General features: G+C 33.6%; 1 protein-coding gene across 1 annotated transcript; it reads right to left on the bottom strand.

Annotated features, from left to right (window-relative positions):
- Positions 1-14880: 14880 nt before the first annotated feature.
- On the bottom strand, positions 14881-16853 carry LOC143550379 (uncharacterized). The gene is made up of 2 exons (XM_077041036.1): positions 16559-16853; positions 14881-16193 (listed from the first exon to the last, which is right to left on the bottom strand). Exons 1-2 carry the CDS (start codon positions 16713-16715, stop codon positions 15526-15528), a joined length of 825 nt encoding a protein of 274 aa, XP_076897151.1. The 5' UTR covers positions 16716-16853; the 3' UTR covers positions 14881-15525.
- Between the last annotated feature and the right edge of the window lie 10251 nt (positions 16854-27104).

Here is a 27104-nt window from a genome sequence, read left to right as displayed (position 1 = left end):
GTTTAATGTTTAATGATCGTCGGATTCTAAACACACAGGCCTCTACCCGAGGCCTGAGTGGGCGGGTCGGGCCAATAGATCTATCATCATACTACCACGGGCTTAACAAGTTAATGGTTGTCAATGTGAATATGTATACACTTGTAATGATCACACATAACGAATATTAGAAAATTAACCTTGAATAAAATAGCATGTAAAGCAAATTGATTATGCATGTTTCCACCCCGAATTATAAAAAGTTTTAAAGCATTTAAAAGGGGCTATGAACTCACCTTGCTTGACAGATGAACACGAACATGAGCAAGAGTTTGTTGAACCGGTTACGGGATGCCCTAGATTAAGTTTGATTTTTAAATTAGTTAGAGTGTCGCATACTGAATGTTCTAAACCAAGAGCATGACCTCCAGCAAGTTGATTCCCAGGTAAGAGTTGTGGGTCCAATGGGATTATTTACGCCACTCTTGCCTTAGACAGACTCGTTTGCTTGTCAGATACATACATACCCGGTTTATACTCTATATGTATACTAACACAAAATGTTTTAGAATTGGTTTTGATAAATAATAAAGTAAGAGATTAAAAGTGCAATATCATATAGTTTGGGTGTTTATTGGCATTTAAGAAAGTATATGGTTCAAAGTGTAAATATTATAGTTTAGGATGTTTATTGACATTAAGGAAAGTGTAAGGTTTAAAGTATATATATTATAGTTTTTAGTTATGATATTATGGGTTTTTGAATATCATAAGAATATTCATAGTTGTTCATAGAAAAATTATACTTTGATCCAAGATTTTAAGAAAATAATTGTGATCTCTTGTAATAACATGATCATCATAATCTTTTAAAGCAAAAAGGTAAAGGTTTCATTAACACTTTATGATGATCATGGTGAGGGTATACGAACAGCTATGAAGATTCAAAATTAAACTCAAGAACATAGGAACAAACTAAAAGAAATTCAAAAGAACAAGATCAAAATCAAAGAAATATGAAGAACAACAAAGAAAACATGTAAAGCTTACTTGATTATGCTAGAGAGAATAGAGAGAATAAGGTTTAGTGTGAAAAATAATGAGAATGAGAGTCTCTATTTATAGTGGAGAGTAGGAGGTTTGAATACAATTGTAATAGAGATAAAACTTGTTTAAAGATTAAGAGATAAACTAATTATAATAATGATAATGATAATGATAAATTAAAAAAACACTTGTAATATATTATAACGAAGTGCACGGCACTTTTGTTATATTATTATTTTTTTTTTTATAATTAAATGAATTAGATAATTATATAATTTAAAACTTGCGGAATAAGGTTAAGATATAAGGTTCTAGAATGTTCCATTTTTAAATCACATGATTAATTTAAATACTTAGGATAAAATTAATAATAACAAAATATTTTGTTACGTGTTATAAAATATTAATCTAGCCATTCTGGTTCAACGTGTTATATTAATGATTAAGCATGGTTATGATGAAATGAACAAAGAATCATATAATTACGTATATAAAGATAATGTTATTCAATAAATGACACATAATTCAACACTAATAAATGTAGACGATGAAATTAATACGAGAACTTTATTAAATACGAGCACAAAAGACTAGTGTTTTTGCAAGGAAAATCTGTAGATGTTACAGTCTCCCCAACTTAAGGGAATTTCGTGTCGAAATTAAATAGTGGAAACTTCTTTGGATTGAAAAATATGAGGGTATTTCTGTTTCATTTGATCTTCAAGTTCCCAAGTAAACTCGGGTCCTAGTTTGTAGTTCCACTTCACCTTCACTAGACGGATTCGACTTCGCTTGAGTTTCTTGACATCACGATCCACAATTTCGATAGGTTCCTCAACAAATTGAAGTTTATCATCAATGCGAATATCATCAAAGGGAATAGGCTGAGTGTCATCGGCTAAGTATTTCTTGAGGTTAGAAAGATGGAAAGTGTCATGATACCACGCAATTCCTGAGGTAGTTTGAGTTTGTATGCCACTGGACTAATCCTTTCAAGAATCTCAAAAGGTCCAACATACCTAGGAGCGAGTTTTCCCTTTTTCCTAAATCGGACAACACCTTTCCAGGGGAAACTTTGACTAAGACTCTGTCGCCAACTTGAAACTCAAGTGGTTTCCTTCGATTGTTGGCATAACTCTTTTGTCAGACACGAGCGGCCTTAAGTCTTTCTTGAATGATGGCAATCTTGTCGGAGGTTTCTTGGATGATTTCAGGACCAATAACTTGCGAGTCACCAATCTCGGTCCAACATACGGGTGTTCGACATTTCCTACCACACAAAGCCTCAAAAGGAGCGCATTTGATGCTAGTATGGTAGCTGTTGTTATAGGAAAATTCAATGAAAGGTAAGTGATCATCCCAATTTCCTCTAAACTCGATTATGCAAGAACGGAGCATGTCTTCCAAGGTTTGGATGGTTCTCTCGGTTTTACCATCTATTTGGGGATGATAAGCTGTACTAATATCCACACGAGTCTCCAAAGATTTTTGAAGGGATTGCCAAAAGTTGGAGGTAAAACGGCTGTCACGGTCGGAGATTATAGATAAGGGAACACCATGACGTGTCATGATTTCGTTGATGTAAATTTGAGACAACCTCTCCATTTTGTAGGTTTCACTAACAGGGATGAAGTGAGCAGATTTGGTGAGACAGTCGATTATAACCCATATAGAATCATGCTTACGAGTGGTTCTTGGTAGTTTAGTGATGAAATCCATGGAAATTTGATCCCACCTCCATAGAGGAATCTCGGGTTGTTGAAGCAAACCCGAGGGCTTTCGATGCTCGGCTTTAACTTTTGAGCAAGTGAGACACTTCCCAACTTATAAGGCTATGTCCTTCTTCATACCAGGCCACCAATAGAATTCTCTAAGATCGTGGTACATTTTATCAGCTCCCGGATGGATCGAGTATCGAGTTTGTGGGCTTCGTCAAGGATAAGATTTCGAAGGTCTTCAGAATTTGGAACCCATATGCGTCTCATGAAGTAAAGAACTCCATCAGACTTAGTTTCCAATTGCTTTTCGGCTCCACAATCCAATTCGGTCTTGAGATTGTTTTGGGCTATCACTTGGGATTGAGTTTGAAGAATTCGGGCCTTAAGGCTAGTGTGAACAATCATCTCCATGGCCCGAATACGAGAGGGTTTAACTCTTTCCTTTCAGCTTAGGGCGTCGGCTACAACATTTGCTTTCCCGGGGTGGTAGCGAATTTCACAATCGTAATCATTGAGTAACTCGACCCAACGTCGTTGCCTCATGTTGAGTTCTTTTTGGTTGAGGATGTGTTGCAAGCTTTTATGATCAGTATAGATGACACATTTAGTTCCATAAAGATAGTGTCTCCAAATTTTTAGAGCGAAAATCAACGCACCTAACTCAAGATCGTGAGTGGTGTAGTTCTTTTCATGGATCTTGAGTTGTCGAGAGGCATAAGCTATGACTTTGCCTCACTGCATGAGTATACAACCGAGACCTTGATTTGAAGCATCAAAATAGACATTGAAATCATCGTTTCCGTCAAGAAGGGTTAAGATGGGTGCGTTACAAAGCTTTTGCTTTAAGGTTTGGAATGCGTCTTCTTGCTCTTGTTCCCAAATGAACGGCTTACCTTTTTGAGTTAAGGTGGTGAGAAGTAAGGCTATTTTTGAGAAATTCGAAATGAAACGACGATAATAACCAGCTAGACCAAGGAATGAACGAATTTCTGATGGGGTTTTCGGAGCTTCCCAATTTTTGATGGCTTTGATTTTTGTGGGGTCCACGTGTATGCCTTTATCGTTGATAACATGACCCAAAAATTGAACTTCGCGAAGCCAAAATTCACATTTTGAAAACTTAGCATAAAGATGTTCTTTCTTCAACAGTTCCAAGGTGAGATGAAGGTGTTGCTCTTGATCGGTCTTGGTTCTTGAATATATTAAAATATCGTCAATAAAAACGATGATGAATTTGTCGAGATACGATTTACAAACTCGGTTCATGAGGTCCATGAACACTGCAGGTGCATTAGTCAAGCCAAAGGGCATAACCATGAACTCATAGTGTCCATAGCGGGTTCGAAAGGCAGTTTTGGGCATGTCTTCATCGAGAATTCGTAGTTGGTGATAACTCGAGCGGAGATCAATTTTTGAAAAACAAGTGGCTCCTTGAAGCTGATCGAAGAGATCATCAATCCTCGGTAGTGGGTACCGATTCTTGATGGTGAGTTTATTTAACTCTCGGTAGTCGATGCACATGCGGAAAGATCCGTCCTTCTTTTTGACGAAAAGAACAGGAGCTCCCCAAGGTGAGAAACTAGGCCAAATGAATCCTTTGTCGAGAAGTTCTTGAAGTTGGCTAAAGAGTTCTTGCATTTCGAGCGGGGCTAAACGGTAGGGAGATTTGGCAATGGGAGTTGCACCAAGTATAAGGTCGATTCGAAATTCAACTTGTTGAGACGAAGGAAGTCCTGGCAAGTCATCGGGAAAAACTTTGGGATAGTCTTTGATAATGGGAATGTCTTGAATCTTTTTCACTTCGGATTTCTTGTCAACTACATGGGCTAAAATGGCATAGCATTGTTTTCTCAAAAGTTTACGGGCCTTCATGCAAGAGATGATATTTAGGTTACGATCGGGTTTTTCTCCTTGAAGGATTAGTGTTTCACCGGATTTTAACGGGATACGAATGAGCTTCTCGGCACAGGTAACTTCAGCTTGATTACGGGATAACCAATCCATTACCACAACTAGGTCAAAACTACCAAGCTTAAAGGGAATTAGATTAATATTAAGAGAGTGGTCATCAAAGGTCAAGGTGCAATCACGCATAATAGTATTGGCTTGGGCGGTGTTACCATTGGCATACTCGATGGTGTAAAGGGAGTCTAGTTTTACCGGTTTCCATTTAACAAGGGGTTCAAAATCAAGTGATATAAAACTTCTTTCCGCGCCCGTATCAAATAGTATGGCTGCAAAGTGGTTATTTAAGAGAAATGTACCGGTTATGACATTGGGGTCTTGACGTGCATCTGAAGCACCAATAGTGAAAGCTCTACCACGAGTGGCTTGGTTATTGTTTGGAGCCAATTGTGGACAGTTTGTTCTTGAAATGGTCCAAACCACCGCATTGAAAGCAAGCACGAGCATTGTTATTGTTTGGTGGAGCAGGGTTGGTGACCATGGCTTGATTAACAACAACAGGGGCAGTTCGGCATCGAGGGGCTAGATGACCAAATCGACCACAATTGGTACGGCATTGGGAACTTGGTGGGTGAGGATAGTTGCATGTGGAGCATAGGGGGTGAGGTCCAGAGTACCCTGCCCTAGCCGGGGCTTGGTTAGCAGGAGCCACAGCTTGGACGGGAACAGTAGGGGTGACTGCAGCATAGTTGGTGGTTTTTGGTTTCTTGTTATGTTGGTAGCTAATATTCTTAAACTCTCTCTCTTTTTGCTTCCACGAATCCTTCCCCAAAATTCCGGTTTTGACTAGTTCATCGGTTAAGGTACTGGCTAGGTGTATAACATCTTAGAGGGTTCTAGAATCAACCGTCAAGATCATGCTCCTCATTGAAGGAGGTAAACCATTTATATAGCGATCAATGGCTCTTTCCTCAGGAGTGACTAGGTGGGGTACTAGCTAGAATAGTTCTTGGAAACGGTTGGTATAGCCAAGGTGATCGGATCCTTTCATGGTATGACCCCAAAGTTCAGCTTCCATCTTTCGAAGTTCGCTCTTGTGACAATATTTCATAGTCAGCAGGTCCTTGAAATCGGCCCAAGGTAGAGCCAAGGCCGGCTCACGACCTCGAGTCCTTATTTGAGTGCCCCACCAAGTCAAGGCCCTAGCTTGAGGGTGCTAGCATCATACTTCACCTTTAGATTCTCCGGACAATTGCACACGCTTAAAGCGGCTTCCGTGCTCTCGAACCATTGTAGCAACCCGGTGGCACCTTTCGATCCGGTGAACTCGGTAGGTTTTGAAGCAACAAAGGTTTGGTAGGATTGATCGTAGTTGTTGCCATTATTGTTGTTGTTGTTGTTATTGTTGTTGTTGCTGTTATTGTTGTTATTGCCGTTGAGTTGATTAACAATAGCGGGAAGAAGAGTAGCCATTTTAACGAGCACAGTTGCTAGTGGGGTGTCATTGTCGTTGTTGTCATTGGTGTCATTGGAGGCATCGTGACGAGGAGGCATTCTAAGAAATCATCATATAAGGCGGATAAGTAAAAGAATAAGAAATAATAAAGCAAATGTTTTGCTATAAAATAGAGTAATGTAGTCTTCGTCCCACGGTGGCAAGGGAATGTAGGAGTTTATGAAAGAGTTGACAGAATCAAGAGACATTCTAAAAATAAGAAGTTAGGACATTTAATAGCACATAATTTCAACCTAAGGAACATTCCTAGACGTAGGTCGGTTACAAACTCTCTACGACCAAGGCTCGGATAAATCTGTCACACCCCCCGGCCAAAGGCGGAAACGCCGGGGCATGCGTAGATTGAAATCATGCACATGGTATTAAATGTAAAAACTCATATTAAAAGAAACCAACAAATTATTCAAACGAAATATAATCCAAATAGAAAATATGACATAGCAATCTATTCATTCAACTTCTAAGTCTGACTCATGCCCTATATGAAACTTCAAGAATCTTCATAACTTAATTTCCATCACCTGAAAAACATGCGAGAGTGTCAACTAAAAATAGTTTGTGAGAACATAGGTTTTGAAAATATAGTTTTATGTTGAAAACATTCCATATGCGTTAAGTTACTTTGTATACTTTAGTTATTACAACCAAACCTCAGACACGTTTAGCGACTCATCTAATCCACGATTAGACTATTATGTTTAATGTTTAATGATCATCGGATTCTGAACACACAGGCCTCTACCCGAGGCCTGAGTGGGCGGGTCGGGCCAGTAGATCTATCATCATACTACCACGGGCTTAACAAGTTAATGGTTGTCAATGCGAATATGTATACACTTGTAATGATCACATATAACGAATATTAGAAATTAACCTTGAATAAAATAGCATGTAAAGCAAATTGATTATGCATGTTTCCACCCCGAATTATAAAATGTTTTAAAGCATTTAAAAGGGGCTATGAACTCACCTTGCTTGACGGATGAACACGAACACGAGCAAGAGTTTGTTAAACCGGTCACAGGATGCCCTAGATTAAGTTTGATTTTTAAATTAGTTAGAGTGTCGCATACTAGAATGTTCTAAACCAAGAGCATGACCTCCAACAAGTTGATTCCCAGGTAAGAGTCGTGGGTCCAATGGGACTATTTACGCCACTCTTGCCTTAGACAGAACCGTTTGCTTGTCAGATACATACATACCCGGTTTATACTCTATTTGAATACTAACACAGAATGGTTTAGAATTGGTTTTGATAAATAATAAAGTACGAGGCTAAAAGTGCAATATCATATAGTTTGGGTGTTTATTGGCATTTAAGAAAGTATATAGTTCAAAGTGTAAATATTATAGTTTAGGATGTTTATTAACATTAAGGAAAGTGTAAGGTTTAAAGTATAAATATTATAGTTTTTAGTTATGATATTATGGGTTTTTGAATATCATAAGAATATTCATGGTTGTTCATAGAAAAATTATACTTTGATCCAAGATTTTGAGAAAATAATTGTGATCTCTTGTAATAACATGATCATCATAATCTTTTAAAGCAAAAAGGTAAAGGTTTCATTAACACTATATGATGATCATGGTGAGGGTATACGAATAGCTGTGAAGATTCAAAACTAAACTCAAGAACATAGGAACAAACTAAAAGAAATTTAAAAGAACAAGATCAAAATCAAAGAAATATGAAAAACAACAAAGAAAACATGTAAAGCTTACTTGATTATGCTAGAGGGAATAGAGAGAATGAGGTTTAGTGTGAAAATAAATGAGAATGGGAGTCTCTATTTATAGTGGAGAGTAGGAGGTTTGAATACAATGGTAATAGAAATAAACTTGTTTAAAGATTAAGAGATAAACTAATTATAATAATGATAATGATAATGATAAATTAAAAAAAAACACTTGTAATATATTATAAAGAAGTGCACGGCACTTTTGTTATATTATTATTTTTTTTTTCTTTTTTTTTTCAAAATTAAATGAATTAGATAATTTAAAACTTGAGGAATAAGGTTAAGATATAAGGTTCTAGAATGTTCTATTTTTAAATCACATGATTAATTTAAATACTTAGGATAAAATTAATAATAACAAAATATTTTGTTACATGTTATAAAATATTAATCTAGCCATTCCGGTTCAACGTGTTATATTAATAATTAAGCATGGTTATGATGAAATGAACATAGGATCATATAATTACGCGTATAAAGATAATATTCAATAAATGACACATAATTCAATACTAATAAATGTAGACGATGAAATTAATACGAGAACTTTATTAAATACGAGCACAGAAGACAAGCGTTTTTGTAAGAAAAATCCATAGATGTTACAATTATGATGGTTAATTACATATCTATATAATATATTAATATATATAATTTGCTAAGTACTATCTTAATTTAATTAATTTACGTGTATATAATTATATTTTCAGGTGAACCTTGAGTTTGTAATGCTCTTAGCAATACAAAATTATTCATTAGAAGAAATCGATGAAATCGCGGAGTTCAAAAAAAGGTTTAAGTTGATGTTTAATTTTGAAATTTTATATGCATTTGAAACCAAATATATATGTATATATATATATATGTAGGAATTGGGTCACCAAAATAGTAAAAATATAATAAAATAAAATAAGTATAACGATACTCTCGTTATACAATAGAAATATCATAGTACAATATTGTTTACAAAACTGAATAAAATGTATATAAATAAAAACTTTTGTATTCAAAATTGATATGATTCAAAGTCTTTAACAGGTAGTTTAACAAGTCTTAATGTGCTATCGTTGTCTTGTGTCGTCATCAACATATATTAATTCATATTTACTGATTTCCAAGGAGGTAAATATCACATTCTTATGTATTTCATCTTAATATACTCACCACGTTATTTCATGACCATCTCATAATGTTGTTATACATTTGATGTGTTGTCTTAGACTTTACTCAATGCAACAACTCATAAATTGCTTCTTATGCAAGATTCTTTTTGAACTATCAATTTAAAATTATCCTCTTTTTTTTAACATAACTTTTCTGTTAAAAAATATATAAAATAATTTTATTTTGTCATGATAAATATTGTTGTATTTGATTGTAAAACTGCATGTGTTATCCGAAGATATTGAACACAAAATAATAATACAACCGAAACTACAATATAAAATGTAAAACACCTTTTAATAAAAAAAATTCGATCAATGGATAAGCAGACGACATTTAGACATCAAATCTCTAAGTGTAGTTGTGACAATTGAGACAAAACAAGGTACACCTCAGTACGCATTTAACGATTAAACGCTTATTACGTAACGAACGAACGATAAACCGAACGGGTCTGGTTATGACCCAGATATTCCGGGGGAGCCATCTATAAGTGATATACGATTAATATAAGCTAACATATTATTATTATAACCTTAGTATGAGAGCAAACCAATTAAACGAAAGCAGACTCGTTTAACTACCCGCTCTGGGTTTAAACGCGAAGAGAGTTGCAAAACAAGCATTGTATCATCCGTTAAGCCGAAAAAGATTTACAAAACACTTAGTGGGAATGTTTTAAGTGATCCGTGTAAATATTTTTTATTTTTACAAACGTATAGTATGTTTTTATAAATTTATACAAAAATAGCCGAAAAACACTCGTTTTCGCATTGTTTATCGTACCCGATATGTTTTTCGGCCCAAAAAACTGAACCCGAAATAAATTTGGACTTGTATTTTCACGTACGGGCTTGAAAATCCAGAAGTTTGGGCCAACTTCAAAACCCTAAGGTATTTTTGTTATTTTCATCATTTTTAACTTGTTTTAATTAGGTTTAATATCATATAAACATAGTTTAATTACTAAAAATCATTCTAACCATTTAAAAAATCCTAAAAATGGTCCAAAAACATTTTTTGATCTTGAAAGTGGCTAGGAATCAGAATCATACTCTTTTTTGGGCATAAACATGGATTAGAGGGTTTAAACGGCGTTTTTACGGCTCAAGAGTTCGGTTTAATACCCTAGCCGAAACCCTAAGTTAAGAGGCTTCCATATTGATAAAACATGCTTGTTTTGTGATATAGTACATGTACCTAGTTTGCATAGAAGCACAAGAACCTGAGAACTTGATTAGAAGGGCGAAAACGAACCAAAACCACTAAGGTAATACCGAATCACTCGATTACGGGCTATTTAGGTAAAGATTATTATGTGCATATTGTTAGGTCATGAAATTTTTCAGAAACATCAGGGATCATATCATTATGTCCCTGTCTAAATTTGGTAATATTTTGACTATCCGAGAATATTTGGCAAATTTATTACCGAATTGGGGCGTTTATTTGGGAAAAATAGTTAAAATACTTGAAAATTTTTGATATTATATGGGGAACTCATATTTTGTATATTATGATAACATATGAAATTTGGGGTCATTTGGAAAAGACTAAATATGTTTTGTGCATTCGCGTTTAATTGAGTTTTCGTAGTCGTTTTTGGCTCGAAAAGAATATTTGGCAAAGTTGATAGAGTTTGTAATTTTTCTAGGTTGTTTTGGTATGTATTTTGGTCACTCAAAATGTTTTTTGGATTTTTCAAAAATTATTTGGTATAAACGAACGATTTTCGGGCTAAATATAGCATATAAAATGATTTTTTATAAATTAATAATCAGTAAATAATTCCATAAATATTTTTATTAAAATATACATATTTTAATTGATAAATTACTAAATTTTTATAATTTAATGATTAAAGTATAATTAATTATGCTAATTTGAAAATTAAACAAATTAAATCCTGATAAAAACCGACGAGTTCGTGATTGAGGAACCTATTGGAATATCAGAACACCAAGAGTGATCAAAAATCATATTTTTGGATTAATTAAGTAAAAACGAACTTTTTATGAGAAACCCGGACAATTTAGATAGATTGTGCACGTTTTTCTCAAATCAAACTGAATAAACGGAAACGAGCCCCGTAGCGAATCCAAACCCCCAATGTGTGGTCTTTCTTTATAACTTAATCATTTTATCAACCAACACGTTTACCCAAGATTACATCCCCATAACTGTTTTCTAAACGCATAAACGAACAACTTGGCCCAGCTGGTGAAACGGGGAAACTAAGCCAAGTTCAGTTTTAAGTATTAGACATTTAACAACATCACAATCTAAGCCTATTGACACTAACTTGGCGTAACAGCTATAGCCAGATTACATATACAGCCCAGTTTAGTATTGAGATTATAATAATATTAAAATACTAATATTATTATAATATTGATTATAGGGACCAGTGATTACGAGTCCAACAAACCCTGAACTGACACGCTACTGAATATCGATTAAACCGTGAGTTTCATGACCCCTCTGTTAAAACAATTTTACGAACTTTTGGGGTGAAAAGCATGTTTACATACATATATTTGAGGGTGTAATGATGTGAATTATCTAAGTGCTAACACATGAAAGTCCCCACTAACAAAGTGATTAACTTCGAGCCGATGGCTTGTGAATAGTACTATTGGTTTGACAAACCCGAAACGGAATCGGTCTGGTTTCCGTGTCACACATAACGCCGTTTGCACATAACCATACTTATACAAAAAGGCTATGTAGTGTTAGACATAGCTACCGAGTCATGTTGTGGGCGGAAGAGGAGCCACAGTGATCGATTAGGCGTGGGAAATGGATGCACGTAGCACGAACCAACAGACAAGGCTTCACTATAACTTAGCATAATTACATCATTTACATACATACATATGATGTGCTTGAAGTAGTCTAATAATTATTAACTAAATTATGCTAATCTAGAAACTAAGTAATACTCTAGACTCTCTAAAACTCGACTAAACTACTAACTGGCAAGTGAACCGATCGACTCTAGTATAGCTAAGTAAGTCCGGATATCAAACCCACGAGGCTCTTTAAACGATGTTAACTAGCGAATTAGACTCAACTAATACTAACATGACTATTTGTTTGTTAAAGGGGGGTTTTGTTTAAAATACTAAATTAAAACTAATTAAGGAAAATAAGTAAAATAAACGAAAATACAAGTTTGAGTAAATAAGATGATGATTAGAAAACTACCTAGGTTAGAATCTCCTAAATTTCAGTTATGAATTAGCCGGGAAAATATTATGGACTGGGATCGTAAAATAGACACTTAAGAGAAAACCCGAACAGGACCCCTGACCCTTCTCAAGAGACACCTATGAGTTTCTAATAAGTTTTAAAGCACATCAGTATTAAAAATCAAGTTTCCTTACGGTCACCTAATTATTTATGACTTGGTTCCTTTATACGAAATCCTACCTTACAGCGCGGAAATCAAAGGCAGTTTAATATATTTAATTGATTTAATAGACAATAATAAATAATCAAACCTAGACGGACTCTTTACGAAGAACTAAATCTAGCAAGATTAAATAATAAAGATCTATTAATAACCTAGCACTTTACAGATTTTAGGTTAGCAGCACACTTATGTTTATTTAATTAATAACTATTATTCCTATGATCTTATCGCGGAATCAATCATAAAATAATCAAAAACATAAAGTAATTGACCTAATAGCCACCTATCATAATGACAAACAATAATCAAGACAACTATGGATCAATTTAATAACAATCAATCACACAATCCTAAGCATCCATATGCATCAATTTAATATGATTAAACCTTTTACTAAATCATAAAACCATAACGATAAATAAATCTCAAATCAAAACACAACGTCAAAATAGGTTCATCATAAGCCTAGGCAGTCTATAATGTTTAGCCTAGCATAGTAAAATCAAACAAAACAATGATAACGGAATTCATGGCGAAAATAAATAAGAACGAAAGACTAAAGGCGATAAAACCCGTGGTCTACGTCCTTGATTGATAAGCATGCCACCGTATGATTCCAAACCTCCAAAATATCACCTTTTGAGCTCCCAAATTCGTCCCAGCCGTCTAGGGTATTCAAGTGATGTTTAAGGTTGAGTTTAGGGGGCTTTATATAGGAAATAACAAGTGCAAACCCTAAAAACGAGTTTGAAACTTCTGGAATGGGGCCCATAGCGCCGCTCGGTGGGCTTGGCCTCCCCGGTCGCGCGGCGCTACGGCAATGTGAGGGGGGGCCCGCCTTGGCCGGTCCGGTCCAGTTCACTCCTGATCTGGTTCGGTTCATTTCCTGATTCTCCAGTTCAGCTGGTTTCGTTCAATTTTCGTCCTCTTTTAACCAAAATTAGAACCCAAAACTTAAAACATAAAAAGATGTTAGTAGTATACAAATCTTGCAAGAAACTGAACAAAACTAATAAAATAATAAATAAAATGTAGACGGGATTCATGTATATTAAACGTTATATCAATCATCAATCAAGATGAATGTGATTAGTTTTGTCTCGAGCAAGTTACGTTCTTGATAGTTTACAAGAACCTTTTTTACTATGTGTAAACCCTGCACAACCATGGTAGATACGTCTGGAAAACTTAGTGCTATCGTGGGTACTCTACTACCTAATGGAAATTTATACCATATGTTTGCTGATGCTTTGCAATACCCACGTTTAACCAACTTATGTCACATACGCCGTCCAACGGGTCTGCCTGTTTATGCATGCCCCCGGATACCTACTATGGCTTCATGAAGCGCATTTACGGTATCTCAAAGGCACAATTGATTACGGTTACAACTTGTAGCCTCTCAGATTCATATGCTCACTGCTTATTCGAATGTGGATTGGCGACGCTCCACGTCTGCCTATTGCATATATCTGGGAGATAATTTAATCCCCTGGTCATCCAAACGGCAGACCGGTATCTCTAATTCAAGTGCCAACGCAGATACCTGGGAGTTGCAAATGTTGTGGCTGAAACCACCTGGTTATGTTACCTACTAATTGAACTTCATATTCCGTTATGCAAAGCAACCATTGTACTGTGACAACGTCTCTGTTGTTTACTTGTCTAAAAATTCGGTTCAACATAAGCGCACCAAACACGTTGAGATCTAATCCATTTTGTTCTGGAAAATGTACACCTTGATGATGCTCTAGTGTTACATGTTCATCCTCGTTTCAATATGTGGATACCTTTACGAAGGACTTGCCAAGACATCTTTACCAGTCATTTAAATCTAGTTTGCGCTCAAAACTAATGGAGACTATTACACTGCATTCTTGATATTTTTATTTAAAAAATTTAGAAAAAAAAAGATAAGAAAATTTTTCTTTTTTCATTCTTGAGTTTTATTTTTAAATGGAAAGAAAAGTTGGGTGTTTTTTCCTTCAAAACTTTCCAGCCAGGTATGGCCTGATTGTGAAGAAAACTTTATAGCCCATTACAATATTACGAATTTACCCTACTCAACTCTTTTTTCTATTTGACTATGAGGACATAATTGTATAGTTATAATTTTTTTTTCTATATTTTCCTTCAGATCTAACTCAAGAATGTAATTAACATTTCTTTTCTTTTATTTTATTTTAACTCAAGGATGTCTTTAAAGTATATAATTTCTTTTTCTTTCTTTCCCTGACCAATCTTATCATTTCTTTTACTTGTTTTTAAACCCAAGAATGCAGTGTTAGCATGAGAATATATATTTGCATCGTTTGTTTATTTTATCCATATTTAGTTATCATGTAAACCCATTGTATTCACCCTATATAAAGGGTTGAGAGCATTATATTCAATAATATTCCAAGACTTATTTACTTCCGCCTAGTTGAATGAACTTTCAACAAGTTTGTCAACCGAAAAGAACGTCTTAGCAGCTCATGGAGACAACTTGATTGTTGTGTCATGCAAACCTGAATTTTAACTTTGTACACCTTTTCTCTGCAGCAAACGCAGTATTTATGTTCCACATGCATGTTATAATCAAAACATCCGAATCTGAAAGGTTATCGAGTTTTTCTGCCAAAAGCTGTCGTAAGATTTAAAACATAATGTTAACAACTTTATCCATTTGAACTCCCATGTAAATTAACATGTTCTGTTCAACTTTCAGCATCATGGCAGCGACACTTGATTTTCTTGTGGAAAACTTTAAAAAACCAATATTGTTGGGATTGATGTCCTCTTCAAGGCAGTTACATACGCCAACTAATTATAATAAGATTTCATTTACAATATACGGTAGGAATCATGACACAATCATATAACAAAACATGATATTTTAATTTATTTATTTCGAAACAAAGTTGATTAAATTCTTGCGGATAATTTAATATTGTGCATCGCACTCTTCTCGCTTACAAGCATACAAACTTGAAACTATAAATTAAGTTAAAGACATGCATGTTCTACCTGAATATCTGATAATTTATGTTTTTGCAATCAAGAAGATATCCCCACCCCAAGAAAATCTATAAAGGGTATATCTTTGTGGTTCAGTGCTTCAACTTCTTCGGTTGTGCGCTTATCAATCTCCCTAATGGTCACAGTCGACTGCAAGTTATGACTACTTCCGAAGGGGCTCGAATATGTCATGGCTTTCTTGTAGGTTTGATATCCACTTGCAACTCTATATCCAAAATAATTCCTTGCAAATGAAGGATCCAACAAGCCACCTGAAACTTGATTCTTGCTATTGTAATCCACTTGTTTTCCATTACAATCCGTTGGAAACGATATTTTGGCTGCAAACATGGTTGAAGCTATCATCGAAGGCCATGAGCTAGTTGCCTTTTCTTTATTTTCATTGTTGAATTCCAAAAAGATTTGTGCTCCAGAATCTTGATCAAAACTACCAAGACGATGTAAACCTCGTATCAATTTATGATCACAAATCTTGGATTTTTCTCTTTGTTGTCTTGCCATAATAACATGCCAGTGATTCTTGACAGCATTATCTGTTCTACCCGGAAATAACCTTGAGATAAGGGCCCATTTGTTACCATGTATCCTATGAGCTGCCAAGAGTCTTTCTTCTTCCTCTTCGGTAAACGGCCTTCGGTTTATTCTAGGATCTAGTTGATTAAACCATCTTAAGCGGCTACTCTTTCCTGCACAAAATAACTATATTTCATTACAAAATATCATTTACATAATTAAAAGATAATAACACTAAAACTTTGTTTATCTGTTAGAAATTAAGTAAAGAGCATATATTCAATACTATTGCATGCATACCATATAAATGATTGAATGTTCAAGGGATCATAAAACAAGTACTTATATGGTTAATAATTAACATCCTTAAGCACATGTTTAAAGCAAGATATATAACCTTTTGTTATCATAACAAGAATATATAAGATATCGAAAGGTCAATCAGTAGATCAGAACTTCTATAAATTGGATTGGGAGATAATTAATAACTAAGATGATGTTGAATGATCAAATTAAGATGATCTACACCATAACGCACCTGATCTCCCTTGAAGCTTCTCAGCAATAGAGTTCCAGTTTTGAGGACCAAATCGCTGGACAAGCTGCCGGAGCTTTTCATCTTCAGCCGGTCTCCAGTGGCCTCTCGGACAAGTTCTTGCATAATCGCTTGAGCCGCCAGCCCCGTTATCCTCCATCAGACTTTGTCAAAAAAGGTCTAATAACACAAACTAAGTATACATGAATTAAGGGTTTATAGGAAAGTGGGTTGGTTTAGGGTTATAGATAAGCAGTCACTTTTGTTGGTTTTGCACGACACTTACCATCTCAATAGTACTATTTCTTTTTAACTTTATCAAGTGTGTAATTGTGTGTCTGTGGTATTAATTATACTGACTCGTTTCTTGCTATTAATTGTCCATCTCTTTCTACTTCTTTTGTTATTTATTATTTTCAATCCATGATAAAAATAAATAAATAAGCAAGTGTTCCTACAACAAATAAGTGTCCAAGGATTGTTTAGATAACTCGGGGTCTTGATAGCGTGAGCATTTCTACAAAGCGAACAACCGTTAGCTCATCACGGGAGAAGGTCTCCCGCATTCAAGCTAACATGTTTTTTGAATGTGATAAATGAAAGAAAAGAGTATAAGTTTAAGTATATTAGAGTGAATATGAAATGATATACCTGGTTAAGTACTTATTTTATATTGAATAGTTCCTGTTCAAGTTGAGCTGTGAAGCTAGCTTGATCGTCTGAACAACTTATCTAATACTTCTAATCAAAGGACTACTTTTCTAGATACATTTTTTACATCTATGTGTGCAAGTTGGTCACTCTTCTTTAAGATAAAGTGAATTGACATTTCTGACTTCAACAGTTTACGTCCAAGCGTCCGACCGTTTAAACTCCAAAGCTTATAAGGCCATTAACTTATAAGCTTTGGGTTTGGTGATCGGGCTACCTTGATCATCAGCAACAAAAGAAAACAACATAATTAATATAGAAATTTTGGAAACCCTAGAACGTAAAACAAATTATGAAAACTAATATCTTATATTAATTCCTTTGTAGTCATATTTTAATGACACTTTGCATGGTTGTTCGAACGACAAAAACCCATGATTTAAGCCGTGTGTTTTTTTCGCCTTTTAATGGTCTGTTTGGCATGTCTTAATTGCCGAAAACGTGCAAATATTTTGTTAATTAGAATTTTTCATATAGATCATTAAAATATACAGTATTAATTTACATGCTTTAAAAGAACATAGGTTAGTTAGTTGTAGGGTTAACCCAGTTGGTGTCGTGTATCTAAATATGGTTAACCGGTCTACTTTTTGATGCAGATGGTTTGTCAAAAGACATAGCCATGACTTATTTAATTTTTTTAAAGGAAAATCTCTAAAACAGCTATTTTTTATCATTTTTTAACTTTGGTTATGATTTTGAAAAGAGAAATCAAAAAAAGAGTAATCAAGTTTAATATTGTTTCAATGAAGTCATTCAATTTTTTTATTATTTTAGTTAGGTCATTTAAATTTTAATAATGTTTTAATTCTAGATTGTTTGCTTATATAGCAAGTTACCATGCCTACATGGCATTTCTATATATTTTCATTTTTATAAAATGCTGACATGGAATTTACTTTATTAATTTTTTAATTCAAAATATTAGAATAATATATACAAGAAAATAAGAATATGTGTTAATGAAGGATCCATTAATCCATTTAGCCGGTAGGTCTCGTTCGATAAGCCTTCAACATAATCAATATTTAAAGATCCAGACTTCGGCGACCCCAGTGACCGGAGACTACATGGACGATTATTATGGGACCATCCATCCCATCCCGCTCTCCTCTTTCTTCTCATTCCCTGTTCCATGAACCACCATCTCAACTCGGCATAGGGCCGGCTCTGATAAAGTAAAAAAAAAAATTGGGCTAAAGGTGAAATTTTTTTTGGACTTTAAGTAAGAGGGGTATTTTGTTAGGTTTAGACAATTTAATTTTGATATAGGCTTAACTGGTTATAATTTAGGTTGTGTAAAAAACTTTTGTATAATAATGGTATTAAACATGTCTTAAATGAGACTAAAACCCATAACCCTGTTTAGGAGTAATACCCCTTTGCCACTAGATCAAGCTAGTTGTTATGTAATTGAGTTTAAACACTAAATATACATATTGTTTTAATAAAAATACATATGTTAAAAAAATCATGCCTAGAAGGGTGTCTGGCCTGTGGCCATCGACCACCCAGTCCCACCTTAGGGCTGCCCTGACTAGGCAAATCTTGCTTCGTTCTCTTCCTCGTTATCCAACGAAAATCTATGTAACCACAAGCAAAAACAGAATAAGATATGAGAGACTAAGAGACTACTCCGGGTTTGGATCCAAAACGGGTATCCAATCCCAATCAACAAGATTTCAGATCGGACTCACCAAGAAAACGAGATCTGAGTTCGCTATGGTGGCCGGATGCTGAAATCTCGTTGTCTTGGGGCAGGGTTGATGTGCTAAAAGTAGTTATATAAAAACACGCTAATCTAGACACCAAGTAATAAATTCTAGACACTTAAACGTAACTAAACTACTAGCCGGCAAGCGAACCGGTCGACTCTAGTACAGCTAAGTAAGTGCGGATATCGAACCCATGAGACTCTTTAAATTACGTTTACTAGCTAATTAGACTCAACTACAGACACGATTATTTTATTATTTGTTTAAAGGGGGTTTTACTAATAAACTAATTAAGAAAACTAAAGACGACTAAACTTAGAACTTTGACTTAATTCATACGATGATGAACAACCACCTAGGCTAGAATCCCCTATGTTTCATTTATCAATTAACCGGGAGGATATTTAGTTATGGAACTGGGATCGTAAAATAAACGCTTAAGAGAAAACCGAACAGGACCCCTAACCCTTCTCAAGAGACACCTATAGGTTTCTAATAAGTTTTAACGCACACCAGTATTAAAAATCAAGTTGCCATACGGTCACCGAATTAATTACAAACTAGTTCCTTTATACGAAATCCTACCTTACAGCACGGAAATCAATGGCAGTCTAATATATTTAATTGACTCGATAGACAAAGTTAATCAATCAAATCTGAACTAAATCTAGCAATCTTGATCAACAAAGACCTATCAATAACCTAGCACCTTACAGCTATTTAGATTAGCAGCACACTTAGGTTTATTTAATTAAATAATATTATTCCTATGATCTTATTCGAAATCAATCATAAAATAGTCAAAAACACAAAGTAGATGACCTAATAGCAACCTATCATAATGACAAACAATAATCAAGGCAACTATGGAATAATAAAACTCAACAAACAACCCTAAACACACATATGCATCAATTTAATATAATTAAACCTTATAACTAGTTCATAAAACCATAACGATAAATAAATCTCACGTCAAATCAAAAGTTAACAAAGGTTCATTATAAGCCTAGGCAGTCTATAATGTTTAGCCTAGCATGGTAAAATCAAACAAAACAATAATAAAGGAATTCATGGTGAAAAATAATGTAAACGGAAGAAAATAGGTGATAAAACCCGTAGTCTTCGTTCTTGATCGATTGACACTTAACCGGCTGATTCCTTGCCTTCAAACCGGCCAAATATTGCAATCCTAAGCTCCAAGAAACTCCAAATACGGCTCCGGCTCGTAGGGTATCATCAGGATTAAGTTTAGGGGTGTTTAAATAGGTTTCCTGGGCCCAAAACTGATAAAAAACAAAGAAAATACGCGAAACTGGGTGCCCCGAGCGCTGCGCGGCGGGAAATTGCCTCCCGGTCACGCGGCGCTCCGGATGAGGGGGGCTGACCGGTCCGGTTCGTTTCCTGATACGGTCCGGTTCGTTTCCTGATGCGGTCCGGTTCAATTCTGATGCTCCGGTTCACCGTTTTGGCTTGTTTTAGCTCTTTTTTCGCTCTCTTTAACCACGAAAAAACTCCGGAACCTACATTATTCAAATATGTTAGTAATATACAAATTCTAATAAAAACCAAACAAAAACTAATAAAATATTATATAAAATATATAATGGAATTATATATATTTAGCATTATATCAAGAGTTGACCTTTAAACTACTTCGAAGTGCTCGTTCTACTCTGTTTCTCAAATAAGGTTGCAAGCAGTGGTAGATATTATGATCCATGCCCTGTGGTTTGTTTTCTTGGTTGTGGTTTCAGACGATTTGGTCACCATTAGTGGTTTATCTGAAGCTATGATCAGAAAAGGTGAGGGAGAGGGGTTCTGAAACTATGAGATAATGGGTGACCGTCGCAAATGATGGTGTTGGCCAGAGTTGATAGTGATAACTCTGTAAGAGGAGTTCAGGACAAACGGACGCTCCTGTTATGTTTTAATTGGGAAAGATTTATTATTTTATTTAAAAATTTTAGAAGTTCTAAGATTACACCTCACATCATAAATGTTTTTGAAGATAATAATTTAAGGAAAAACAAACTGACATGTCAGCATTTTTACACGTTAAATAGGTAAAAAAAAATTTAAGACTAGAACACTATTAAAATTTAAAATTAAGACAACAAAAAGATTGAGTGACTTAACTGGAGCAATATTAAAACTTGATTACTATTTTTTAGAATAGTATCTTTTGAAAAATGACAAATCCCATAAAAAATCAAAATACTTTCTATTTTTTTTCTCAAAAAAGTCCATAAACAATTACATGTTAAAACCATATTATTATCATTATTATTATTATTATCATTATTTTGTTGTAGTATAACTATTATTAAATTATAATTATTATGTTTTTATTATTATATCTTATTATGTTATTACCGTTTCACTTATAGACAAAAATATATGTGTATATAGTTTACTATTCAATAAAAATAATAATGTGATTTTTCATTTCATTCATACGTGATAATCAAACAAAATAAAGGAATGGTAATGACTCATTTCATTTCTTTATTCATTCTATTCCCTTATTTATTTCATTACCTCGTTCATTCAATTACCTTATACCAAACAGACCCTAAGTGTTCTCACATGTTGTTTACCTGCATGTTGTTACCGGTGGGATTGGTGTTTGGGATTTCTTATTTTTACCTTCTTACAACCTATTTTTGAGATAAATTTTAATAAGTTACAATATTGTAACTTATCAACTTATCCCCTCGCATATAAAACAATCTCAAACATCTTTTTAACTTTTCAAAAAGTTATAAATTATAAGCTGGTTAAAATTAGCAATCCCAAACACCCACCCAATTTGATTTAAAACAATCTTCTTTTTATGGAACGGATTTTATGTGTCATTTACATAATGCGTAACGGAATCAAAAACCATTGATGATGAAACAATTTAGTGACACTACATATAAAAACCACTGATGATGAAAAACCAGTCATTATAATTTGAAAGGATTAAAAACAAAACAAAAATAACAATAACCACATTATGTCTTTTACATAATGCGTAACGGAATCAAAAACCATTGATGATGAAACGATTTAGTGACACTACATATAAAAACCACTTATGATGAAAAACCAGTCATTATAATTTGAAAGGATTAAAAACAAAACAAAAATAACAATAACCACATTAAAAAAGTAAAAAAAAATATAGTATATATAAAAATATTAACATAATTTGATTACGTGTCAAATTCTTATAAATATATTATTTAAGTTAGCATTATCTAATCTAACTATACTAATAAATGAAAATAATAAAGATTATGTGACAATCTCATATTTATTTTTGGTCTCATCTTTCATCTCATTCATCCTATCTATTCGTGGGTTATGAGGCAAAATTACTTTTGCAAATGGGTTATAATTTCCTTTCTAATTTTTTAATCTTTCATCTCATTTATTATATCTATCAGTGGGTCATAAGTCAAAATAATTTTGACAAGTAGGTTATAATTTTCTTTCTAATTCTTTAATTTCTCATCATATTTATCCTATCTATCCATTGATCATGGGTCAAAACAATTTTAAAAAATAGGTTATAAATTTCCTTCTAATTCTATGATATCTTATTTCGTTCATCACAGTTATTCATATGTAATGAGTCAAAACAATTTTGACAAATATTGTATATAACGAGTGTTTTTAAATTTGTAAATTTGAGATTATAGACTTTTATTATTTGTAGTATGTATTTTATTGTCGTTTTACCTTTAAGTTTGTATTCATATGTAATGAGTCAAAACAATTTTGACAAATATTGTATATAACGAGTGTTTTTAAATTTGTAAATTTGAGATTCTAGACTTTTATTATTTGTAGTATGTATTTTATTGTCGTTTTACCTTTAAGTTTGTTCATATCTTTCAAATATCAGACCTTGTTTATTTTTATTATTTGAAAAAATCCATGTAATACATAAGTTCAAAAGCTATTATATTATATATCTATTTCACATAAGCAAAATAACATGTCATTACATGTTATGCCTCATTTTAATTCAAATTTAACTTGTGGAGGGACTTTAATGTGTAAAAGTTGTTGATAGACTTTTATAAAAAATTAGAAAGTATGTTGGTTTTTTATAACATTTTCCATTTCAAAAAAAAAAATACCGAAAATAGCCATTTTTCTTCCTATCTGACGTAAACAGAACTTTCTCCAACGGATTAGACGGGCCTATAAAATCTCACAACGTGTCATGATGTTTGGTGTTCCGATGAAAGATGAAGATTTTTTTTGGTCCAACGAAACTTATTTCGTCTTATGGCATAATATTTTTCGTCTTCCGACATGATACTTCATCGTCCAACATGATACTTAATTTTTTACATCTCAAACCCTAAACCTTCATAAACAACCTTCATCTCCATCTTTCTTATGTCTCCACATAATCAAGCAAATCCGTAGTTTGAATCGCTTTGTTTTCGAGATGAACACAACCATAGTGTTCGTTTCCACGAATCACATTTGTTGTTGAGAAATCCGTGCAAGGAAATGACGAAGAGTTCAATTTAGAGAAATTCGATGGAAGATTAATCCATCGAATCTGACGGAAACTCGGTGGTTTAATTTTACGTCAGTTCAGCACTTTTTATGTTGGATACGACCGAAAAATTGTACACGCAGCGACTTCTAATAGGTTGAGTTAATTCGGCGGGTCTTTTTTTTACATCAGATCTGACGGAAAAATAACTATTTTAGGTTATTTATTTAAAACCATGATTAAAGTTAGGAAAATAACGACAAAATATGATTATTTGAGAATTTCCGCGTTTTTTAATCTAATAGAATACATATAAGTAACTAACATGTTCGAGTTCGAGTTCCACCATGTAAATCCTGATTTAAGTTTTAGGGTAATTTTATCCGTACATATTTTCACTAGCATTGTATATTAATGGAAAACTGGAATTTATTAATCCCCTGTTTTAAGGCAGGCTAATAATTTTACTTTTTAGAAAATTGATACAACAGATTTTATATTTCACATTATTTGTTTTCATTAAATTAGCTGCATTAACAGTAAAATAAAATAAAAAATGAACGCTATTAAGTCTTTCTTTTATTTTTTATTTTTTTGCATTACAAACTGATGTTTTAAGGCTTTTGGTCGTAAGAAGTATATTGGTCGATTGATTTAAGACTTACCTCTAAATAGTATCCCAAACGACGAAACGATACTTCAATTCGGGTGTTTCAAATTCCAATTAACAAAATAAGTCGTTGCAGCACCGTTTCAAAATAAGTTTTAAATCAATCGAATTGTATCCTCCTGCCGATCGAAAACCCTAAAACATTAATGTGAAATTCAGAAAAACATAACAAAGTTAATTTTTTTCCAACGGGGTTCAATGAAAATAAATAGTATGAAAGGCTGGACCAACAATAACAATTTTCTGAGATAATATTATTAACGGCCAACCTTCAAAGTGATTAATAGGAAAAGGTTAAAAATACAAATGGAGAAAAAAATGAGAAGTTTGAGAAAGATTTATGACATCAAAAAACCTCACAAAAAAATCTAGAAGAATAATAAAAAACCATTAATCAAAATATAAATAAAAAAACTAAAATGTTTCTCCCGTCTTTCTCTTTATAAAAAAAACGAAAAAGAAACAATGACGAAAATATACAAAAAAATACAATGGTAAATAAAAACCGATACGATATCTCAAAATATAACACAATGTTAAGTAATATAACAAAATTTAAAGAAAAAAAATGCATATTGTTAAGGAAAAGAAATAACAATTAATGACGAAAATAAACAAAAACATAACGATAAATAAAAAGATACAATGACCTATTTTCCTCATTCTGGGTTTTTTTTTGGGTTGAACGAGGACGACGAAGAAAAAATTTTAGTTTTTTTCGTTTTTTTTACATATTTTGTTTTTGATTTAAGATTTTTTTTATTAAGTTTTTAATATTATTTTTGATATGTTTGTTTTAAGTCACAAATTCTTCTTATCTTTCTCATTTTTGTCCTTCTTTATATAATAAATTTACATGTGATAAAATTTTCTTATGTTATTTGTAATTCCTGAACTCTTATATCCTATAATCGTCCTTACAAGAGCCCAAACACCTTTAACGAATACAATATAGTCGATCAAATACCAACTTTAGTGAAATAAAACAAAACAAAAAGAATTGGCCCACTTCGAGATGTAGATGACATAGATGCTAAATTAATGTTGGTAAAACTCTTTTGGTAAAAACAAATCTACAATGAAGCGATGTTTGGATAAAAAAGAAAAAGGCGGTGGGGTATATTTATAAGAAATTAAACTGGAAATGTTATTTTATTACATGGTTATATATAAACATCAGTCATTCATCAAGTAAACAAGGTTGGTGTAAAATCAGTGTCTAAACCATAACCTATAGATGATGGATGTGCTTCTTCGATTTAACCATCTAATCAACTCTATTAAAAATAGGTTAACAATCAAGATCTTTTATTCTATTTTAAACATACTAAAACTTTGCCAAATATCAATGTGATAGGATCTGATAATATGAGAAAGAAATTGTGTTTAACTTACACGTGAACTTTAATATATCAATTTTCATAATTCACAATGACATATAAATTATTTAATCGAGACTGATTCAAGGTGGTCAACCTTTCAGTAGACCTATAGAGAGATAGAAGGAGAAGAGAGAAGAAGAAGAGGAGAAGAAGTTGGAATAGTTTTTTGAATACTTTTCTTTTTCTTTTTCTTAGATATATATTACAATTTATAAGAAATCAAAATATAAAAATAGAAAAATGTAAATAATAAGAAAACTTAATTAGAACGTACTAAAGGAACTAAATAATAGATGAATTTAAATAATAGATAATCTTAATAAATATATTACGATTGTATCAATTCCCCGTTTTTTTAAATCGTTCTTAGCCTCAAGAAGGGAACGATATCGCCACGGTGGTTGTCATTCAACTCTCCGGTGGCGTTTAGGTCTGCTGCGACGACGCCATGGTGGGCGCCACTCACGTCGTACGGACCGTATTTTTTTCATGGAAACAAGGCCACTTGATTACTTTTGTTCACTGGATCAAAACACACCAACTCTTGTTTGAATGTTTTTAAAGAACAAAGTAGAAAAAAGTAAGGAAGGCCCGCGTAGGTTAGGTTTGAAGCATTTGAATTATAATGAGGATTGATCCTATTGCAACCAATTCAGGAGGTAAATAGCTTAGTTTAGGATAAGTAAACTGTCTCAACTTAGAGATTTGACATGGTTTTGACTTTTGATGTTGGCGATAGAGTGGTGGTAGCCTGGATTGGTACCGGTGCATGTTTTGACGTTGGTTTTGGTAGTTGTAATTGTGTCAGTGTAGTTGATGCAGGTAATGGTGGAAGGGTTTGGGTGCTGGGTTTTGGTGGAGGCGGCTGTGATTGATCGGACTTGGTTGGAAGTTTGGAGATGGCGGTAGTGAGGGATGTGGTGGTGGTGTGTAACTTTTCGAAATATGCGGCTTCTTGAGCGGCCACAAAAGCATTGTGGTGCGGCCACCGGTCGAGTTGATCGACCAAGGCCAAGATCAGGCTGTCACACAACGAATGAGGCATGAGGAAGCTAATGAAAGCATCAAGGTAGTAAAAACTTATTCGAGATGGTCAATCTTTCAACAGACCCGTAGAGACGGTTAGTCTTCAAGAATAAGAAGAGAAGAAACAAGAACTTTGGAACGATTTTCGATTCAATTTTCTTATTCTTTTTTCTCAAACGAAGATTGGAATTTGTAGGAAATCAAGACATGTGATGTCGGTTAAATTATACATACTTTATACTAATATTTCCTCCATTTTTAATAGCTCCGAAGTTAGGTTTTATTAAATATTGTTCCTAACCATTTCACATTTAAGTCAATATATAGAAACATTATATTTAATAAAATTATGCATGACATTTATGTTGAACGAGGTAGCAACTCGCCACGATGCGGCGATTGTCACGAATTATGTTGGTATTAGCTAGGTTCATACCCGTATATACAATAAACCCAAAACTCAAATTAGTAAGCACCTACAATAGTAGTGATAATCGCATAACATATGATACAAAAATTTTACATGTTTAAAACAATGTTT

This window comes from Bidens hawaiensis, unplaced genomic scaffold (assembly GCF_021521415.1).
Source record: "Bidens hawaiensis isolate Kalapana, Puna unplaced genomic scaffold, B.hawaiensis_p1.1 tig00016035_1, whole genome shotgun sequence".
In the NCBI taxonomy this organism is placed as follows: domain Eukaryota; kingdom Viridiplantae; phylum Streptophyta; class Magnoliopsida; order Asterales; family Asteraceae; genus Bidens; species Bidens hawaiensis.
This window is presented reverse-complemented; position numbering and strand designations above follow the sequence as displayed.